Genomic DNA, 19,841 nt, shown 5'->3' with positions numbered 1-19,841 from the left:
GGGTGATGTCATGTTCACCCAGCAAGAGTAGGAGGGGCGAGCGAGTGGCGGTGACGTCATGAATTCATTACAGCTTGTCATTGTGCAATGCTCTGTTTTTACGAAAGTGAGCTTCATGTCCTCGACAAGCTAGCTGTAATTGGCTCGCCAAGTTAGCGTAATTAAACGTGACGGCAACCGGAAGTGTTCAGTCGCCCCTATTTTAAACCCTTGGACTGCGCCGCCTGGCTCATCCTTGTGGAAACAATGAGCGCCGAAAAGGGAGACTTTACGGCCGAACTTGACAGCTAGTCCAGCGTTAGCCGACTGCGACACCACACGAGCTAGCTTGCCTGCTATGCAGAGCTAAGCTAAGCTAAGTTAAGCTATAACAGCTAGCTCGCCGAGGTGTCTGGCTTCGGGACGTGGACGCGCTCGTGCAGACAGGTAAGCTGCGTGGGAATGTCACGACGCGAGCACGGCGGCGTTGGGCTCCCCGCTCAACCCCACGCCGCGTTTGCGCGAACACGCGCACAGTTTCACGCGCCTTTACCGGGGTCGCGAGCCCGCACTAACGCACGCTCACACCAGCCAGGTAGGCGGTACCGAACACGTATCGTGCGTCGCATCGTGCCGCGCCGCGTGCACGCCGCTTTGTTCCGTTGTTCCCTAAAAGCGGTGAGCGCCGTGGCGAAAAAGCCAGGAGGTGCGCTTTGTGCACGTTGATGGTGATCGCGGTCATCACGCGCAGGCACAGGTAATGGTATCCTAAGTGTGCGCGTGCACACGCGTGCTCATTGTCTGACGGATAGATGTCTCGCCGGGTCGTGCGCGTGCACAGCAACCGTGTTTGTCTGTGCAGTGGGTTCGTGCTGTTTTGTTTTTTGGGGGGAATTTTTTGTGTTGTTTTGTGTGATTCTTTGTTGTTGTGCGTGTGGGCACCTGTAGCGCTTTCCACACGTGATGATGAATGGCGTGAGGAATGGATTTTTGCGTCGTATGCATGTGCACGTTTACGCACAGAACTGACAATATTCTATAACGTTGATGTTAAACGTGTTTGAGTTGTTCCTGTAATTATATTGAGGATTATGTCCAGGATATTGCTTTGGTTTTCCTCCTCTTTGGAAAAGCAGAACGCCACCTACTGTTTAGGATAGTTATTCCGCATGTTATTAACGTGTCATCATCAACGAGGCTTATCCTGTCTAACTTGTAAAATCTTAACACTGGTTTGAAACCCTTGGCCTTGAAACCTCAACCTTGGCGTGGCTTTGTAATTCGTGTTGACTGCAAGTTGTGAGGTTGTGCCCTCATGGCTGGCGTCGTCTTCCGATTGGGTGAGAGTTCATGCTCAGTTGACATATACTGCAAAACTGAGGCAAAAAACACGAGATTAATTGTTGTTTATTCAAACACAAAATGTTCAACCAAACTTTGTGAGTCTGCCATTCATGCTAACATATATTGTAATGCAAAACACAATTAACAAGCTCGGGTGCTTAGCATTGATGTTGTGGTAATTGTAAACTTTCAAACTGCTGCTACTTGAGCGCACATGGCGTAACAACACAGAGTACAACAAATGTCAAGCATAGAATGGATGAATGGATGCATATTCTCTGAATTCACTGAAGCTTAATAGAAGACCTTCTCCGCCGCTGCCACAATGCTGATAAGGGATGTTGCTGTACTACATTGACGTAGCACAACTCTAAATTTAGGCTTGCCTAAAAATGTTCAAATCCCATTAAAAAGCGGTTTCGTAATAATCGACATTTATTATGATCTGTGAAGTAGCTGGGGTTAACTGATGTTTAGTCATGTGACCTGCGGAGGCTCATGACTTAAATTTTAGGGATGCATCAGTACCGCTGTTTTTCAGTACAAGGATCGGTTTTTAATTTTCATTGATTCCTGACTGATACGAAGTACTGCTGCTTCAAAACGCTTTTCCATCTTGCAATTGTGATGCAAAAGTGTTTTATTTTAATGGAGCATTGTCCAAAAACACAAAGTACAAACCATTCTTGACCACGGTATTTTCTCTTTTTTTCTCGCGTCCCTTTTTCGAGTAAGGTGTCGTTCCTGAAAATTTAAAATACAACTGCAAATTTTTCAAGCAGTCTTGCCATGTTTCACTTCATTCACTGTCAGCCCTCACGGTTACAGTGCATACTTGGCAAATTTCTGCCATCAATGGCATTAAATTGAAATATAGCTTGTAACACAAGGTGAATTCAGTTATGTGCTATCTCAATCTATCCAAAAGGTGTATGAAGCTGAGAGACGAGGAAGAGTCTCGTGGCTATACAAGTCGGAAAACAGATGGCATGTTACCTCTGTGTGTTTGTGGTACTTTATCCTGCCATTGCTCAATTCATTTTATTCGAGGTGCCACACTGCATTGCTTCGTCGCGGCACCTTCATGCCAGCAGTGCGACCTGCTCGATATCTCCACATGGCAGACATGGCTTCTACTCTACCTGTCTGAGAGGTGTATTCATTAGGTTGGTAAAATGGTATTACTTGTATTTATAAAAAATGAATACAGGTGCAGAGTATTGAATGCTGATTGTGGTGTTGACATCAGTGCATCCCTGTTTAATTTACAGGATGAAATGTCGACATTAAATCAGAAAGTGTTTCCTTTTGAAATCAACAACCTAAATTTAGCTCCGAGCTTAAGCCGCCGCCCTCCCCAGGCCCTCCTGGTCCCAGTGCGAGGAGGCAAGCGCTCGTCGTGTCAGCGTACAATCATACATGAAAGGCAGCGCGAGGGCGTTGCGTCGTTGACGCCGTCGTCGATGGTGACCATGACGACGCCATAGTGGCTAACTGAGCTTCTTCTTCTTGGTGTTTATCTCTTTCAGGGGGGCTACCCCAGTCACCCCCATGATCCTTCAATGAAACCCCTCAACTCCATGAAACGAGCCCCGCATCCCACTCCTCAAAGGTAGTTGCACGCAAACACACAGGAGGGCCGCAACAATCCTCATTTCGGTCAGGAACACTTGGTACATCTTCATTTTGGCGTGACGCGTTCTTGACACGTCCAACCGATCTTTTACAAGTAGAAACTGTTCACGTTTTCTCAAGAATTCTCCTGCAAACAATCATTCAGCAATGAAAACATTGACTTCAGAAAGTGTTTGACTGCAGAAATAATTAAATGTTGACTTAATGTGCAATTTGTATCTCACGCAACATGTTGTCCTTATTTGATACTCCAAGCCACCAGGGGGTAGCATTTCCCCAGAAGGTTGTATTATATTCATCCATGAGGACGAAGGCATTGTGAACTTCCTATTGCTTAACTTGGTCCACAGCAGTTTTCAAAAGAAGCGGTCTAAAGAGGTGACTGCCTGGTAAACGCTCTCAAAGAGCTAATCCGATGCGAATTGCTACAAGTGTAAAAAACATAAAAATTGTTTGTTGTGGCGCAATGGTGATGTGGTCATTTCCTTTTGGCATCTAGAAGCAGGAAGTGTCTGACCTTCATCCCCTGTCTGTTTCCGTACAAAGAGGTCATAACAGGCCGCTGATTTTTAAAAAGTTAATTCATGATTGCACTTTAGCACAGCTAGCGGGGACACTGTGAGGTGGTGGTGTGAACAATCGCTAACGCCCGCCACCTCCTTCGTGGCTTTTTTTCCCTCTCTCTCCCTCCGCAGCGGTGACAGCGCCTTCCTCCATGAGCCAGTCTCCTGGCAACCAGCAGCCAATCAGCACGCAGGATCTCTCTCTGTAGTAACCACAGTGTGGGGTGTGACCAATCCCACGCACAGCCAGGTAACACGTGACACTGCTTCGTCAAATAGCAAAGGAAAAGAAAAGCTGGCATTAACATTTACTACTACCAAATGAATTTTTACAAAATGCCGACAAATCTGAGCAAAATCTTTCCTGTGGGCCACATACAAAGGTGGCAAACCGGTGAAAAAAAATGCAGATGTTGAAGCTAATATTGAAAGCCGGCAAATTAAAATGCGGTAAACTACTGTCATTTCTCCCCTCGTTTCCTTGAAAATAGTGAAATAATTACATAAATTCAAATGACTTTTTTCAATAAACGCAACATGGTAAGTTTCATGCCAGCAAAGCACTGACTTCTGGTTCATGTCACTGGTGGCGTTAATAGCTAGGTAACTATTAATACTAAAATTATTAATACTAATATTAATAAGGCCAAGTGTTTAAAATGATTTAAGATTAAAAAAAGAAAACACGGATGACAAGAAAAGGCTCCTCTAGTTACCTGAACAGGAATTAATTGCGTTGTTTTGTAATGCCGAATGTGAAAGGACAAGAAGCTACAATGAACAATTAAATATATATATATATATATATATATATATATATATATATATATATATTTATATATATATATATTTAACGTTGTCTACGAATGAGCTGGCCCGTCTGTATGTTTTGAAAATCAAATGAGGTCCTTAAGCGCTACCGTTTTTGCCCACCCCTGAGAAAGTATCCTTGTAATGCAAGTGTACCTATTAGTGTCCCGAGAGTGTAACCATGTTTTGTGTGCAGGTGATCGGTGCGCCACCCATGGGTCCTGGCGACAGTTCGGGTGGTCACATGATGCCCGGCGGAGGCGGCGGGCCCGGTATGGCCGGCGGCATGGGGCCGCAGTTCATGACCCAGCAGGGGTATGGCGACGCCATATCTAAAGGCTACGGCCACCCACTCATGTACGGGCGCTCCAATGCGGCGTACAACCCTGGAGCAGCCTACGGTGGCAGGTACCATTTCCTACAATAAATGGGGCGGGGGGTGGGGTGCTGGAATGTGGGTGAACACTGTATTGCAAGCAAAATTATAATCAACATGAAATATCCAAGCTATGGTAATTAATTAACTGGAAGTAAACATTGGCGGCAAAATCGCAAGCTATTGTTGGAAGCTAAGTCTTTTTTTTATTCCCCTAACATTAGAAGCTGACACTAGAAATTATCATTTGATTGGTAATTATAAAAGCTAACTTCGGAAGCAAATATTGAAAGCCAATGTTAAAGGTTACGCTGCAAGTTCATGTTGGTCTTGCTTAGCAAGAACCTTTGCAAACATGTTAGAAGTGAAGTTCAAGCTCATATTGAAAGCTATCATATCTTGGAAACTTAAGAAGCTGAAGTTGAAACTAACAGCGGAAACTAACAGCGGAAGCTAACATTGATCTCTTTTAGCTCTTACGATAGAAGTAACATTGGAAGCTGAGGTTAGAGGTTATGGTGGAAGCAACCGTTGGAGCTAACATCGGCTAGAGCCGGACGGTCGAGAACGGAAGGGTACAGAGATCGCAGCCGGAGGTTGGGGGACTGACTGTCAAAAAGGGTCAAGTCCCCCGCTCTGTCAGATGCTAATATTGGTCTTCCTGAGCTCTAACCTTAGAGGTAATGCTGGAAGCTAATTTCAGAAGCCAAAATTAGAACCTAATGTTGTGAGATAACATTGCAATGTAACGTCACAGTAAATGTTAGAGGCTACCAACAGCTAACTTTGGACGTTACATTGGAAGCTTACACGGGAGACTTGCAGTCTTTGGAAGTTTTAATGTTCAAGTTTGATTGTGTCTGTAAATATGACTCCTCCCCTCTGTGCAGTTACCCTGGTAACAGCGGTGGCATGGGTCCGCGCCCCCCTTCAGACTTCACCACCGCTGCTGCCGCTGCCGTGGCCGCCGCCACAGCTACCGCCACTGCCACCGCAACCGTGGCGGCGATCCAGGAAAAGCAGAACCAGGACATCAGCTACGCGCAGGTACACAAATGCTTGAAGCCATTATATGAAACCCTAACCCTTGTTCAAAAGTGGGCTTCTCTGGTTGCACAGTGGTTTGGGTTTGGCTGTGCCGTTTTTGGTGCACTGTTGGCATATGTTCGATTATCGTTGCATAGGATGGCTGTACTTGGGAATGACTGTATCACCTTAGTGACTTTTTTTTTAATTACATTCTGTGATGCGTACGATTGTATGAATGTTCTGTTGTTGTTTAGAAACACCCTTTACAAAGTGTAAGTTCTAAAAAAAAAAAAAAAATGGGCTTGAATCCCTCACACAAACTTGGGACTCTAACCAGTTTTAAAATGCTTACGTAGGCATCAAACACTAATTTTAAACCTTAACACATGAAACGCTTCAAACGAGCACTTGTGTAAAACTCTGAATCCAGGCTGGCAACTTAACTTAAAACCCTCACCTATATTTGATGCTGATCCTTGGAATCGAATCTTGATTTGAAACTGTCAGGTTTAAAAGGTCCTGACGCCTTCATTAGACTGAATTAAATGCAGAGAACCAGAGGAATAACCAGGGAAGGTTTTGTCTTTTCTCCATCGCGGATGGGAGGAGAAGCCAGGAGGTGGAATAGGCGTCTTGCCAGTTCAATCTCCCGTACTCTCACTGACTTCTTCGCCCATCCCTCGGGACTTTATTCAGAGAAAAACGAAACCTATGGAAAGTGAAACCCAAACAAGCGTGTGGGTGTGCGCATGTGTGCTGAAGCAATGATGTGCGTGTCTGTGAGTGTGTGTGTAATTATCATTGATACAAATAGTGTATAAAAAACATGATTAAAAATACACAAACTATTTACATACTCTCACAGAAACACTCTAACAAATTTATTGAAACCCTAAAATGAAGCCATATCTTTTTTTTTTAAACTGAAATTTTGAGTTTTTAACCCTAACTTGAAACCCTAAATCTTGATACCAGCCTAAACCTGAAACGCTAACCCATGTAAAAATCGTAACCGCTGCTTGAAAGTCTAATTTGAAACCTTAACTCAGACATGAAATCCTGGTATGAAAACCTTGCCCGTTTACAACCATAGTCCAAGTTTGAAACCCTAATTTAACATTAACCGCAACTTTGACTTCAAACCATAATTTAAAATGTTAAAAAAAATTTAACACCATGCCTTGTTTGAAACCCTAAATCTTACTTGGGTCTGTAACCTTGGCTTCACATCCTAATTTTGAAACCTTGGTGGCTGTAAAGCTTAGTTCATGCAATGGCCACTAGAGGCAGCGTGACCTCACGCTCCAGTTTTTCACTCAATATTTTTTGTTTCCTGGCAGATGGGCGGAGCCTCGTCCTACAGCCCCCAGTTCATGTCTCACGGGGGTCCTCACGGGGGCCCTCGCGGACCCCCAGCCATGATGCAAGGCGGCATGGTCTCAAGCAGGCCTGCTCCGGCGCCACCCACTGGCGGCAGCTTGTATCCCCCCCACCCTGGACACACACAGAAGATGCATGGCGAAGGAGGAGGGGGAAGCGGCGGATATCCTGGAGGAACGCAAGGACTCAAACGCTCCTTCCACTCTGAGGTGAGAAGCATATCGAAACCTTATTTACAACCAACATATAGGCTTTCAATCCTCTTTTAAAACCCTAACACTTGTTTAGCATCTTAACCTTGGCCCACAGAGCATCATTTGAAGTTGTAACTTTGGTTTCAAACTCTAATTTGTAAGTGTAAACCGTATTTAACAAAGTTGAAAGTCCAACCTCTGTTTAAAATTGCTAACCCCGGCATGAAACCTTCATTTGAAACTTCAACCCAGGCATGAATTCCTTCATTTTGAACTCTAAATTAATTTTCAAAATGTTTGTTGTTTAAAATGCTAATCCAGTCTTGAAACCTTTATTTGAGCCTAACCTGGAATTCAAACAAATTTGACAGGTCAGCTCTTGTTTGAAACACTAATCCAGGCATAAAACACAAACTTTGGGCTGAAACCCTAATTTCAAGACCTCACCTTTGTGTCACACATGAAACCCTAATTTAAATTTGAACCCCTAATTTGAAACACTAGCTCTTATTTAAAACCACAATTTGAAAGCCTGGGCTCGACTTCAAACCCAAATTTAAAACCCTAACCTTAGTTTCAAGTCTAAACACTTGTTTGCACCCCTAACCCTGCCTAAGATTGTTCTGACCTGTGACTCGCAGTTCGGCGGCGGCGGAATGTCGTCCATGTCGGCATATCCCCAGCAGCCTCTGCAGTACCCCCCTGGCGGACCGCCGCAACGGTGCGCCCCCTCACCCTCGTACCCGGCGGGGCGCATGCCCCCCATGGGCCAGTACGGCCCTGGGTCGCACAGCAACCTGCCGCCGTTTCCCGCCGGTGGCGGCCAGCCCAACCCGCCACAGTACTACAAGGTAAAATGGCAGAAAACAGAGGAATGTTAAGACGTTTCCAATTCTCATGAGAACAAATGAGTGATCACTAAGGAATATTATTGTCATAAATGGAGGGCCTCAATATGAAATATTCTGGTGATTCTTTTTTTTTGCGGTCTGGTCTTCAGTCAGAAGTGTTTAATGGGCAGACAAGCCTGCCCCCTGCAGGCCCGGGAGGATACAACGCTTTCACTCAGGCGGCGGCCAGCGGGGTGAGTGGTGCCAAACGTGTATTCAAAAAGGATTCTGATTGCCGTAAAATAAAATTGGAAGTTGTTTCTGACAAGTCACATTTAATTTTTCAAACAATGGTCACATTTGTAAAAAATAAATCACATTGACAATACTCTAAACCAGAAATACCTGCATGATGGATCAGAGAAGCAACAACAAACTTAAACCGGGCTGTGATTTTGCAAACTAGGTCCTCTGTTTGCAGCCATGTTGCCTGTGTAAGTAGTGCACATCAGAATAAGACATGCTGTCTATTACAGAAGCCGGTTAAAAATAAATAAACCAAAAAATCGGTCCTTCCGATGGTAAAGGAAAATACATGCATGGCTTCTGCTCATTCAAGTGTAATGCTCAACTGTTTTCTGCTTATCAGCCCGGCCGGGGTGGAGGGATGCCAGTGTACCCCAGCTCTCCCATGGGTGGCAATCCCACCCCTCCCATGACTCCTGGCACCTCCATGCCGCCCTACCTTTCCCCAGGCCAGGACACCAAATCCTCCTACATGGCCCCTGATGTGAAAAGCAGCATGGGTGGCCCACAGACTGCCACAGGTGAGTTCCACACTTAAACCCTGTACATCGCAGGACTTTGACATTTTTTATTTACAGTTAGTTTGTTAGTTTGGGGTCAACATCATTTTCCTTTTTTAATTTTTTTTAAATTTGTTTTTGTATTTGTTTTATTTTTTTAGGCAAGGTACTGATTGTGTGCAAGATTCAAAAGGGTGAATGAAAACGAAAACTCCAAAAGCTCATTTATGAAATAAATGAACAAAGACAGAAACAAAGCCCATATCGCTATAATTATACTTATTCTTTGTTAGTTTTATAAACATAAAATGTAGTTTCAGTTAGTCATACTGTATGTTTTCAAAACACAAATTTTGTTTTCAGCTTGTTCACACAATGTTTTGCTTTTTTTCAATTTTACTTTTAGTAATTGTGTTTGTTTTTGTTAACTGCCGTAACCTGTCCCTGGTTACATGGTGCAAAACAGCTTAAAAAAGCACTTAAAAAATGCTGTACATAATATTTAACATCAAGCACAATAAATAAATTAATAAATTAAAATATTACTCATGGAAAACAAATCAATATTTTTCACACATCTCTGCGTCGGCTGCAACCTGTAGATTGAATGTAAGCACCGTCAGTTTGTAACATAAATATCATGGCATAAGCATCATCATGGTGCAAACGCTTTAGCAAGATGCAAAAATGAACAACTGGAGGAAAAAGTTAGCCGAGCAGTTGTTGTGAATTTGCTGCCGATTCACAGGCGCACACAACACTCGCCGATATTCTTTGCCAGAGAACGTCACGGCTGAAATACTTTAAAGGTCAAAGCAGAACTATTGAATTGTTCAAAACTCACCGCTTTCTTAAACCATCAAATAGATAAGTAGTACCGTGTAAAGGAAAGAGATGCAGCCTGACTGAGAGACAAGCTTTGTATATATGTCGGGGAGGAGCTAAGTTCATCCCGGGTTGTTTCTGGATAGTCTTCCCCAGAATTGCAGAAGGTCCACCAATTCATGTTGCTCGATTGTTAGTCGAAAAGTCCCCATGTAGTGATTAGGGGGCTGAGTGAATGACTGTTGGGAATAATTCACTTGTTCCTGGCTCCCTAATCATTAGATTGAGATTTATTTTTGAAAAATGTTAAATATAAGCAAACTGTATGCTAATTGTATTTATATATATTTTTTATTTATGTATTTTTTTTTACAAGGCTGCCAAGTAGTCCCGTTTTTTTTTTTTTTTTTTTTTTACCCCCCCTTCCTCTCTATTGTCAGCGAGACTGGCTCCCTAATAACAGTAGTAGATGTCATTAGAGCATTCTGGTGCTGTTTGTTCCTGGTCAAGGTAACCCAAGCGACGACCTCCGCCTGACCTTCCCGGTGCGGGACGGCGTGGTGTTGGAGCCTTTCAGACTGGAGCACAACTTGGCCGTCAGTAACCATGCCTTCCAACTTCGAGACTCTGTCTACAAAACGCTCATGATGAGGTCAGGCACAAGATTCACTTTTTAACCCAGATGCCGTACGATGAACTGCAATTTCAGTGTGACCCTCCAAATACAAAGCGATATGATACCAAATAATGTGATTCACTCCACCTGTGGTTTAATATGTGAGTGACTCTAACTGCAATGAATACGTGTTTCACTCCAATTCCGTTGTCAAGTAAATGAGCAGTCGACTCGGTACAATAAGATCATATTATGCCTATCAACACGATGTAACGCCTCACGATGGAGATGTTGTCAGGTCACGACGTGCCAGCGACAGTAAGCCATGTCTGACGCTTAGCATTGCATTCTCAAGTCGAAATCTGTCAAGTTAAATATGAATGGACTAGGGCAGTAGTGAGTCTGAGAAAAAGATCGGTCTTCTAAGATGTTTGGTCGATGATAATGGATGCACTGCAAAAGAGAATTATGAGATCACTACACTTACATTGTATGAACATTGGATGAGGGCTAATGGAAGTGTAGCAAGAATATTTCTTTGGAGTACTAGTTAGCAACAGGGACATTTGAGTTCCTCTCTGAGTGCTGTGCCGTGTCACCGCCCTCTGCAGGCCAGATCTGGAGCTGCAGTTCAAGTGCTACCATCACGAGGACCGGCAGATGAACACCAACTGGCCGGCCTCGGTGCAAGTGAGCGTCAACGCCACCCCCTTGTCCATCGAGCGCGGTGACAACAAGACCTCCCACAAGGCATTGTACCTCAAGCAAGTGTGCCAGCCCGGCCGCAACACGGTGCAGATCACTGTCACCGCCTGCTGCTGCGTAAGTGTATAAAGTATCGCGGTACCGATGCTTGAAACCATACCATAGCTCCCCCACCTGCAGGGTGCGTTTGCTTGTTATTCAGGCAGCCTGTTGAACCCTGAACCATGCGTTCATAATTCTATTTTGAGCACGATTTGTGTTCCATTTCCACAATAATTTTCTCTAACGGCACGTTTGTTTCCGCAGTCCCATTTGTTCGTGCTGCAGCTGGTCCATCGGCCTTCCGTCAGGTCGGTGCTGCAAGGCCTCATGAAGAAGCGGCTGCTGCCCGCCGAGCACTGCATCACTAAGAGTGAGACGCACACTCGACAGCACAATTGTTTACAGCAGAGCAGCAGCACAACGATTCAGTTCAGATCCTGACAAAACGGTGTTTAAATGCACATTGACGTAAATAGTAGCCACTGCGTGATTTTAAATGTTCGTCTTATGAATCAAAGTCGGTCTGAAAGTGTTCTCTCAACTGGAACTATTACTTTAAAATATATATATATATATATATTGCTTCTTGTATTTTGTATGACTAGACCAGTCTAGTAGTTTATGGAATGTCATTAAAAGCGCAATCAGATTTCATTTTTCTGTCTTTAATTAAAATACAAACTCATTCTACAGATAAAAAAAAAAATACGACAATGTTTGGTTTTCTTAAAAAAATTAATCTTATACACATTTGTTGGGGAAAATGTCTTTTGTAGTTATTAGATATTTTTTATGTTGTGTAAACCTGTGTTGAAATTGTAGCTGTTGCCTATGAGTTTTGAATTTGCCACCTACAGGATAGGAAAATACAATCAAACATTTCAAGATGATTTCCTTCACAAAAGGTTTTCTTTCTAAATTCGAGAGAAACAAAAAAATAATAATCCTGCACAATTTTGTGTTCATCATCCAAAGTCAAATTGTCACACATCTTTTTGAAGGAGGAAAAAAAAACATCGTGTCGCCGTTTGTTAAATGCCAGCCTGATATAAACGGCTGATGTCATTGTGTCGTGGTCGTTGGTGTGTTTCAGTCAAGAGAAACTTCAGCAGTGGCACTATCCCCGGGACCCCCGGGCTAAACGGAGAGGACGGCGTGGAGCAAACGGCCATCAAAGTGTCACTCAAGTGTCCAATCACCTTCCGGCGCATCCAGCTGCCGGCCCGAGGACACGACTGCCGCCACATACAGGTTCGGATGTGACTCAAATGCTGGATTCACACACGCAAAAGCACTTGTTTGAAAGCGCCTTGATAGTTTTGAACTCAACTTACCCTACAACAAGAAGTAACTTGGCAACTCTCAAAGATGGCCAATAAAGATGATTCGGATTCTGAACTTGTGAACAATTCTTGGCGGGGGGTCGAAGTGAGCTTCCAGCTGTTTTATGCTACTCTCAGTTGAAGTCAAGCTAAACATCAAATAAAGGGAATTGCATGTTGTATATCTATAAAACTACGCATGCCAAATCCACTTAGTTTAATGGTAGCAAACATGCCAAAACACCATAGAAGGCTTAAAATAAGCAGAGGTGTCATAATGTTACACACCCTGGATATTTGAACGCACAGTGGAGGAACACGTGTAGACAAAGAATATAACAAACTCCTTTCCTTATGCTCTGTGGAAAATCAAATATTAAGGCAGTTTACTGAGGAGCTGTGACCCTCCTTGTAGTAAATCCCAATGTCCGACGACTGCTGGGATGGGCTCCAGCACACCTGGGCCGTCCGTGACCATTGTGAGGCGAGGTGAAGCGGATCAGATGATAGTTGGATGAATGGATTATACTGCCCCCAGGTGACCATGGTATGCACTTAAATCCCGCTTCTCTTCGTAGTGTTTCGACCTGGAGTCGTACCTGCAGCTCAACTGTGAACGAGGAACGTGGAGATGTCCAGTCTGCAAGTAGGTTCCTATGGAATGTGGTGATGATGATGGTGGTCACAGTTATTCTGGGCTCAAACTAAGGCGGGGATCTTAGGTCCCGACCGATATGTATTTTTGGTGTTTGACAAAGTAAAATATAGATAAATGGACAATTAATTAAATAATACAATATAATACAACTTAAAGATCATGTTTTGGTCCCTGAATGTGTACAACACTAACGATATGAGTAACAGGTGGAATGTATGACTGTTTTACAATATCTTGTAATTTACTTGAGTATTTAACTTTACAACAAAGAGACTAGTTTAAATGTCATTGTCTTATGCTCGGTGTTATGTTGTAATGTGTTAATGTGCAAAAAAAAAAAAAAAAGGTCAATGTTGGCCAAATTTATCAGTCGGGCCCTAAAAAAAAGTTATCATCATGTCTGAGAGTTTAGATCCAAAGGCAGCCCAGATTCAAGTGACGATTTAAGAAAATCAAGGGAAACTGAACCGACTGATGATGATGTAATTGAATGTGCTGCTGTCGTTTCAGTAAGACAGCTCTGTTGGAGGGTCTGGAGGTGGACCAGTACATGCTGGGGATCCTGGTCTACATCCAGAAGTAAGTTGGCATCCCTCTCCGGAATTGCCACTTTGCCCTGCATTCATTTGCCATGTCGGTCCGCCAGTTCCGATTACGAGGAGATCACCATCGACCCGCTGTGTGGCTGGCGGCCGGTTCCGGTCAAGCCTGACCTGCATGTGAAAGAGGAGCCCGACGGGCCGGCGCTCAAACGCTGTCGCACGGTCAGCCCCAGTCACATGCTGCTGCCCAACGTCATGGAGATGATCGCCGCGCTGGGGCCCGTCTCCTCGCCGTACGCTGGCGCCGTGCCACCGCCAGCCGGGGGCGGCAGGGCCAGCCCCGACTACAACAGACCCGGTGAGAGAACCGCCACCTTCCACCAACCCTAAATTAAATGTAATAAGTCAAACATTTTTTTCTCTCAAAGACGCAATCATCAGTAAAAATCAAACAATTTTCTGGAATAAATGCTGATAATGTCTGGACAAAAATTACTTTTTGAAAAACTAACTATTAAATACTTCTTAGAAGCAACTTAAACTGCAATAGTCTCGTAGTTATTTTTTTAAATATTCACAGAAACAATGGAAATCAAAACTAAAATTCATTTTAAAAAATCGCCTCTAATTTTATTTTTTTCGTTTTGTTTTAATTAATAAATTTATTTTTTGCATATCCGGTACTCCGCCTGTGCTTTGTTTTTTTTTTTTCTTTCTCCTGACATTGTTGCTCTTTTTCCTCAGGGAGCCGAGGCTTCCCCAGCCAGTCGGGTTTCCCCGAATTCCCCAACACTCCCGGCACGCCAACCCTGGGGGAGTACCCTTCCTCCGGACCGCCGCTATCCTACCAGGCTGAGCAGGTGAGCCAGACGAAGCACTCTTACGTCATGCCGCGCAGCACAACGTGTCGCTCACGTGATGCAATGCGGCCTCGGCTGTATAAAGAGGCCTTTGATAAGCTGTTTTTCATCATTTTAGATTGGCTGGTTTTCTTTTTGGGCGAAGCTTAAACCAAGCGTTGTGACGCACTTTTGCTTATGCATCAATCGCCCCTCTCACGATATGCAAGAACTTGATCCCCTTCGTTAGTGTTGCCAGCTCATTTGTGACTTACTGAATTATTACAAACTGCAGTATAGAATGTGCTAATGGCGACTCCAAGTAGAGTTAAAAAATGACTTCCTCCTCAAATGCGACTTTAGTACTGGTGTTTTTGTTGAATAATGCAAAATAATTTTTGATCCAATGCTCACATAATTGATGGTTCATCTGAAAAAAACTTGACAACGTGATAGATTAGTAAATAAATTCAAACTTGGCGGGTTATTAAAACTTTCCTCTCCGTGGTGTAAGATTTTGAAATCAGATTTTGAACTTTACAGGCTTGTAAAGTTCAAAATGAACTTTTGCTACCTTAATGGTGACTTCAAAAGTTAGCATAGTTATTCTAGCAATTCAAAACGATAATGTCGTGCAATTGTTGCATCACATTGTGGTACGACGCTGAAGGCGTGTAAGTCTGAATTCGGACTTGCTGGTAAAAAAGTCATAAAAAAAAGAACAAAAACATTCAAACACTTCAAAATCTATCATATGGGGGTGGACTGTCTTTCAAATCGAACCGTTGACTGTCTCTCTTGCTGCTGCCTTGTTAGTGCCGCCACGAGCCACGAAGCAAACATTCGTTTAGTGACCTGGCGATTGCCACACGCAGGTGCTGGCCAACTGTCCTACATGCTCCCACATTGTGCTTGTTTTCCCACACGGCCAGGCACCGCACCCGTCCCATAATGCCTTGCTCCCGCAGCATGGCAACCAGAATCTCGGCGAGGAGAGGAGCGGCGCCGCTTCCCATAATGCCCGGCTGCACGCCGAGGGCTCCTTCGGTTTGGGGGGCCCCCCGGGAGGGGCCGGTGGAGAGGCGGCCGATCACTCGCTAGATGTAAGCCAGTTGCTTGTATTTAATGTAATTGAGTTCTTATTTGAATTTGTCTCATGTCAATTTTGTTTCATGTGCACTTTTAAAGACAACCTCAGCTAAAACAAATTGCTGTCCTTCAATGCAAATTGACTGATTGATTGTTGAACTGTGTTTTTTATTTATTTATTTTTTTAGTGACTTTTTTTCCCCCACATTTTTTTATAGCTTCTACCCGAGCTGACAAACCCGGACGAGCTTTTGTCCTACTTGGGTCCGCCCGACCTGCCCAGTAACAGCAGCGACGACCTCCTGTCGCTCTTTGAGAACAACTGAGCGCCTTTCACCACCTTCTTCTTCTCGGTCCTCTCCTTCTTTGTCGTCTTCTTTGTCTTTGCTGTCGTCGTCTTTTCCGTCTTCATGTGTCACTCGCATCCTTTCATGGAACATGACAAGACTGCAGCGTTTGCTGCAGAATGGCAAGGAAGCGTTAAACGTGTCCAAATTGCTGTCGTTTGTCCTCACCAGTAAAACTGTTCAGCGCACTAGTAGAACAACTACGTATGTTACGAGTTAACATTTTCCATCCCAAATGCTGCCTTTGGGCTAATAACATGCATTTAAGGCTTACTCGTCAACTGCTGTACTGGAGGAGTCACACCACTAGCAGGAGAGACGCTGGATTATTTGCTAGATGTGGACAATTTGAAAATATTCCATTTAGTTAAAAGGTCTATATCATGCCAAATCTACGTTTTGAAGCTTTTAACCGTGTTAAATTGCTAATTCCGCCACCACTCGCTCGTAGCTCTTGGCTTACTGACATGCATTGAAACCTTACTAGTAAACTGCTATGCTGCAGGACTAAAAGTATTAGGCCCCTGGATGGCTGCAGGGGAGCCCCCCCCCCCAATCTCTTGCTAGATGTTAGCAGCTTGATTTGATTTGGTTATTTTATGTTTCCTCACCTCCATTTTGTTTATAAAGCACTTTAACAACAACTTCAGCTGATTGATAATTGTTGCCTCTCAACAACACTAAGATACAGTGGTACCAACTGCACTAGTAGCCTCCTGGACCCTACTAGTCATATTAAAATGCATACTTGTAGATTAGCCTCACTAGTTCTTGCCCCCCCACCCCACCCCTAGTGTGCAGAAACATCCCACACAAGTGAAAAAAAAAAATGGAAAAAAAACGTTACTAGTGCGCTACTGTTGTTCAAGCAGTACCCTGAATTGTGCAACGCTGTTTATTTTCGATCCCTGGTATCGTGCTTAAGGTCCATGTAATAACATGTACACTATTTTCACTCGTAGGACAAGTTTGGCACATGAGTAGCACAACAGCATGTTAGTAGTGAGGCAAAACCGTTCGCTAGTTCCCAACTGGGAAGTCAAGGATTTTGAATTCATTGCTCAAATGGCTTTCGAGCAACTTTGAAATGAAGTTTGCTAGCTTAATGCTAACAGAAAATGCTAAATGCTTAAGACTGGTGATTGGAAATTAGCATAGCTGTTACAGTCACTATAAATGATAATGTCGTAGAAATGTGACACTACAAGGTACGACACTGACGTGCACAACACTAAGACTACTTGTGACAATGGAAAATTCTTCGAGTTAGCGTCTCACACAGACGACACCTGTTTTTGCCACACTAACTGTAACTTGTACAGTAGTTGTCCGGTTGGAAACGCCAACCTTGTTCAGATGTTTCTAATCCAGCTCCAGAAGGTCAAAATCCTGCCACAGTTTGGCCTTGGCCACTGGTGCTTCTACTCACCAGTAGGTCAACAAGCTCCCCCAGTAGAGAGCCACTGCTGATATCGTTCTACTATAGTGTAGGAAATTTCCGTTACAACTACTACTATTTTTTATTTTCTATTACTTGTGCCTCTTTTAACCTACATGCTGTAACAGCTTTTGTAAACTGCTAGTTTCATGTGAAGATGATTACTAGTAGGATTTTGGCACTAGTCGTGCTTGTCATAGGCCGTTGTCAACTATTGCATACTTTTGCCTTACTAGAAACATTTACTTGTCCTACTAGTGGGCCAAGTTTGTTGCTTGAAAGCCACATGAAAATGTATTCCTAGATAACCAGCTTAAGGTCCACGTACCACGAGGCTCTCTGTCCTCATGAGTTGGACAATTTTTGCAGACTGGTACTAGATTTACATGTTGCGAGTCAGGCAAACGTGCACTAGTTGACAATTGCAGAATACAAGTACAAACAGTGACTTTCAATTTCCATTTCTAAAAAAATAACATGTTACTATCTCACATCTAGCACTTCACCGGTTGTGTTGCGCAGATCACAGTTTGCCTCATAAGTAACATATTTGTACTTCTAGCTTTGTACTGTGCTAGTGCATGGACCTTAGGGTGGGTATAAAGGTCGTGGAATAAATGCTCAATCGGCTTCCCATATTTGAGGTGAACATGTTGGACCACTGAGATGACGCCCACATTCCATCGTTCCGGTTTGGAAATGTCACCTTGACGCTCGTTGTGAATATTTCCGTCTTCTTCTTGTTCTTTTTCCTCCTGTTCATTATACCCCCCTGTTGAACCCTCCCAATCTTTTTTCTAACAGACACTCTGAGGTTCTGAAAACCGCAACAAAAATGTTGACTTTGATTTGGAGGTGAAAAATTATTGAACTGCAAATTTACTAGAAAACAAGTTTTTATGATGTAAACTATTGCACATATTTTGTAACACACATTTTAATTGCCATTGCTTTCTATTTATTTTGTATCATTATTATCATTGATTGTACCTGCGATTGCTTTGTTCATTTGCTGGAGCTGGAAGATGAGGATTAAAACCAATTTATTATTCCAACAAATGTCTTATTTTTGTTGTGTGCTGTTTAACTTTAGCGAGAGAGAGACTCAATTCTCTGGAATTCAGGAAATAGTACAGGCCAAATTCTGGGTTGCTTTTCTTATGCTCGCGAGGACCCGCATCCAAGATGAATGCAATCAGAAAATGGCGGCACTAAAATGTGGCCCTCACATTTTTATAGGGTCCCTCTCACTATAAAGATTTTTTTCCATCATATGTAATGTCGGTTGAAATCATTCTTTCCCTCATCCTCTGTCTCACGGGTACAAGGCCACCTTCTGGTCCCGTGGCTTATGCCACTGCCCAAGGTCGCCGTCTTCTGGCACCCTACAATTTTATCTTTGGTGTGGGTGTGTATGGGTGTCCAGATCTCAATTTTTTGGATGTGTGTGTGCGCCAGCCTTGTGTCAAATTTGTTATGTCTTTGGCTCTCCGGTGTATGTGTCAGATGTGCTTCATTAGTGTAGAAAAATGTGAAGGGCTATCACTTGGATATGCAGTGTGTTGTGTGGTGCAAATGTGGAGTGCAAATGAACAGTCTCCGGAATTCAACACATTTAAACTAAGATGTATGAATATAATGTGAGAATAATATAAAACCAGTAAACACAAACACTTGTTATTACTGTGCACGGTACTTCTCGTTTCATTTGATAAATGCTTTTTGCTTACAATGCAATCCATCTTGGAATATTTTAACAACAGAAAACAATTCCGAATTTTTAACATGAAAATACAAGTGAATGTGAAACATTCATTTTGTGACTAACAGGAAATGTTTATTCAAAGCAGGCAGTTTGGAATAAAAAATGTTCACCATAAAAACAGAAATCCAAGTCTAAAAATCAAACTGTAAGGCATCAGAAACAATAAAAAAAAAAAAATCTTTCTTAAAACAGAAAAACGTCCAATTTAAAGTGACAGCCAATCACAGCACAGAACCACACAACACGTTTGACGTCCACAGATCAAGACGAGCACGTTTGCTTTTCACGCTTAAGTTGAAATAGCACAAAACTGTGACACAGTGGAGCACAAAATTATAATTTTACAAATATGAAAATGTACTGATGTGAACACAAAGGACATATCTCGGTCCCCAAGTGGCCAGCTAACACAAACATCAATTTCGGCAGTTTTAAGTTCTGTTATAAACCACGATAACACGAGAGCTAGGAAGCTAACATGCTAACGTACAAGCTGTCCTCGGGCTGGGCGATCGCGACGAATTTGAGGTTCTTAGCTATGGGCATATTCCCTTAAATGTCTGTGCGTAAAACACCACAATAGTTGAATTTATTCCGACGATTGCCGTTCCAACGTATGTGTTCTTCTGGTCTAAGTTAGACAATTAAAACGGCAAAATGGGCAAATGACAAAAATTGCCTCAAAACCCGTCAAAAGCGGCACTATC

At 43.2% G+C, this 19,841-nt stretch overlaps 1 protein-coding gene across 3 annotated transcripts; it reads left to right on the top strand.

Annotated features, from left to right (window-relative positions):
* The first annotated feature begins 84 nt into the window (after positions 1-84).
* Positions 85-18,627, top strand: zmiz2 (zinc finger, MIZ-type containing 2). 3 transcript variants are annotated; one of them, XM_088281603.1, is made up of 19 exons: positions 85-426; positions 2,853-2,935; positions 3,654-3,771; positions 4,528-4,739; positions 5,598-5,754; positions 7,077-7,325; positions 7,952-8,161; positions 8,311-8,394; positions 8,790-8,967; positions 10,282-10,423; positions 10,999-11,209; positions 11,399-11,504; positions 12,228-12,385; positions 13,035-13,102; positions 13,625-13,693; positions 13,761-14,014; positions 14,401-14,516; positions 15,464-15,598; positions 15,803-18,627. In XM_088281603.1, the coding sequence occupies exons 2-19, from the start codon at positions 2,886-2,888 to the stop codon at positions 15,908-15,910; spliced, it is 2,625 nt and encodes an 874-aa protein (XP_088137729.1). In that variant the 5' UTR covers positions 85-426; positions 2,853-2,885; the 3' UTR covers positions 15,911-18,627. The 3 variants fall into 3 exon arrangements, with proteins under 3 accessions (XP_088137729.1, XP_088137727.1, XP_088137728.1); XM_088281601.1 differs by having other exon boundaries at positions 15,428-15,598; positions 15,803-18,623; XM_088281602.1 differs by lacking the exon at positions 85-426 and adding an exon at positions 478-736 and having other exon boundaries at positions 15,428-15,598; positions 15,803-18,623.
* Positions 18,628-19,841: the final 1,214 nt, after the last annotated feature.

The sequence above is a fragment of the Idiotropiscis lumnitzeri genome, chromosome 18 (genome assembly GCF_059441095.1).
Source record: "Idiotropiscis lumnitzeri isolate Australia: NSW breed Sydney's pygmy pipehorse chromosome 18, RoL_Ilum_1.0, whole genome shotgun sequence".
NCBI lineage: Eukaryota > Metazoa > Chordata > Actinopteri > Syngnathiformes > Syngnathidae > Idiotropiscis > Idiotropiscis lumnitzeri.
Note: the sequence above shows the minus strand (reverse complement) of the source record. Positions and strands in the feature narration are given on the sequence as shown.

Excerpts from the sequence above, each read along its gene's own strand:
- zmiz2 (XM_088281601.1), top strand. The coding sequence starts at position 2,886 with ATGAAACCCCTCAACTCCATGAAACGAGCCCCGCATCCCACTCCTCAA. Across the intron at positions 4,740-5,597 it reads GGAGCAGCCTACGGTGGCAG|TTACCCTGGTAACAGCGGTG; the intron begins GTACCATTTCCT and ends CCCTCTGTGCAG. Across the intron at positions 13,694-13,760 it reads ATCCTGGTCTACATCCAGAA|TTCCGATTACGAGGAGATCA; the intron begins GTAAGTTGGCAT and ends TCGGTCCGCCAG.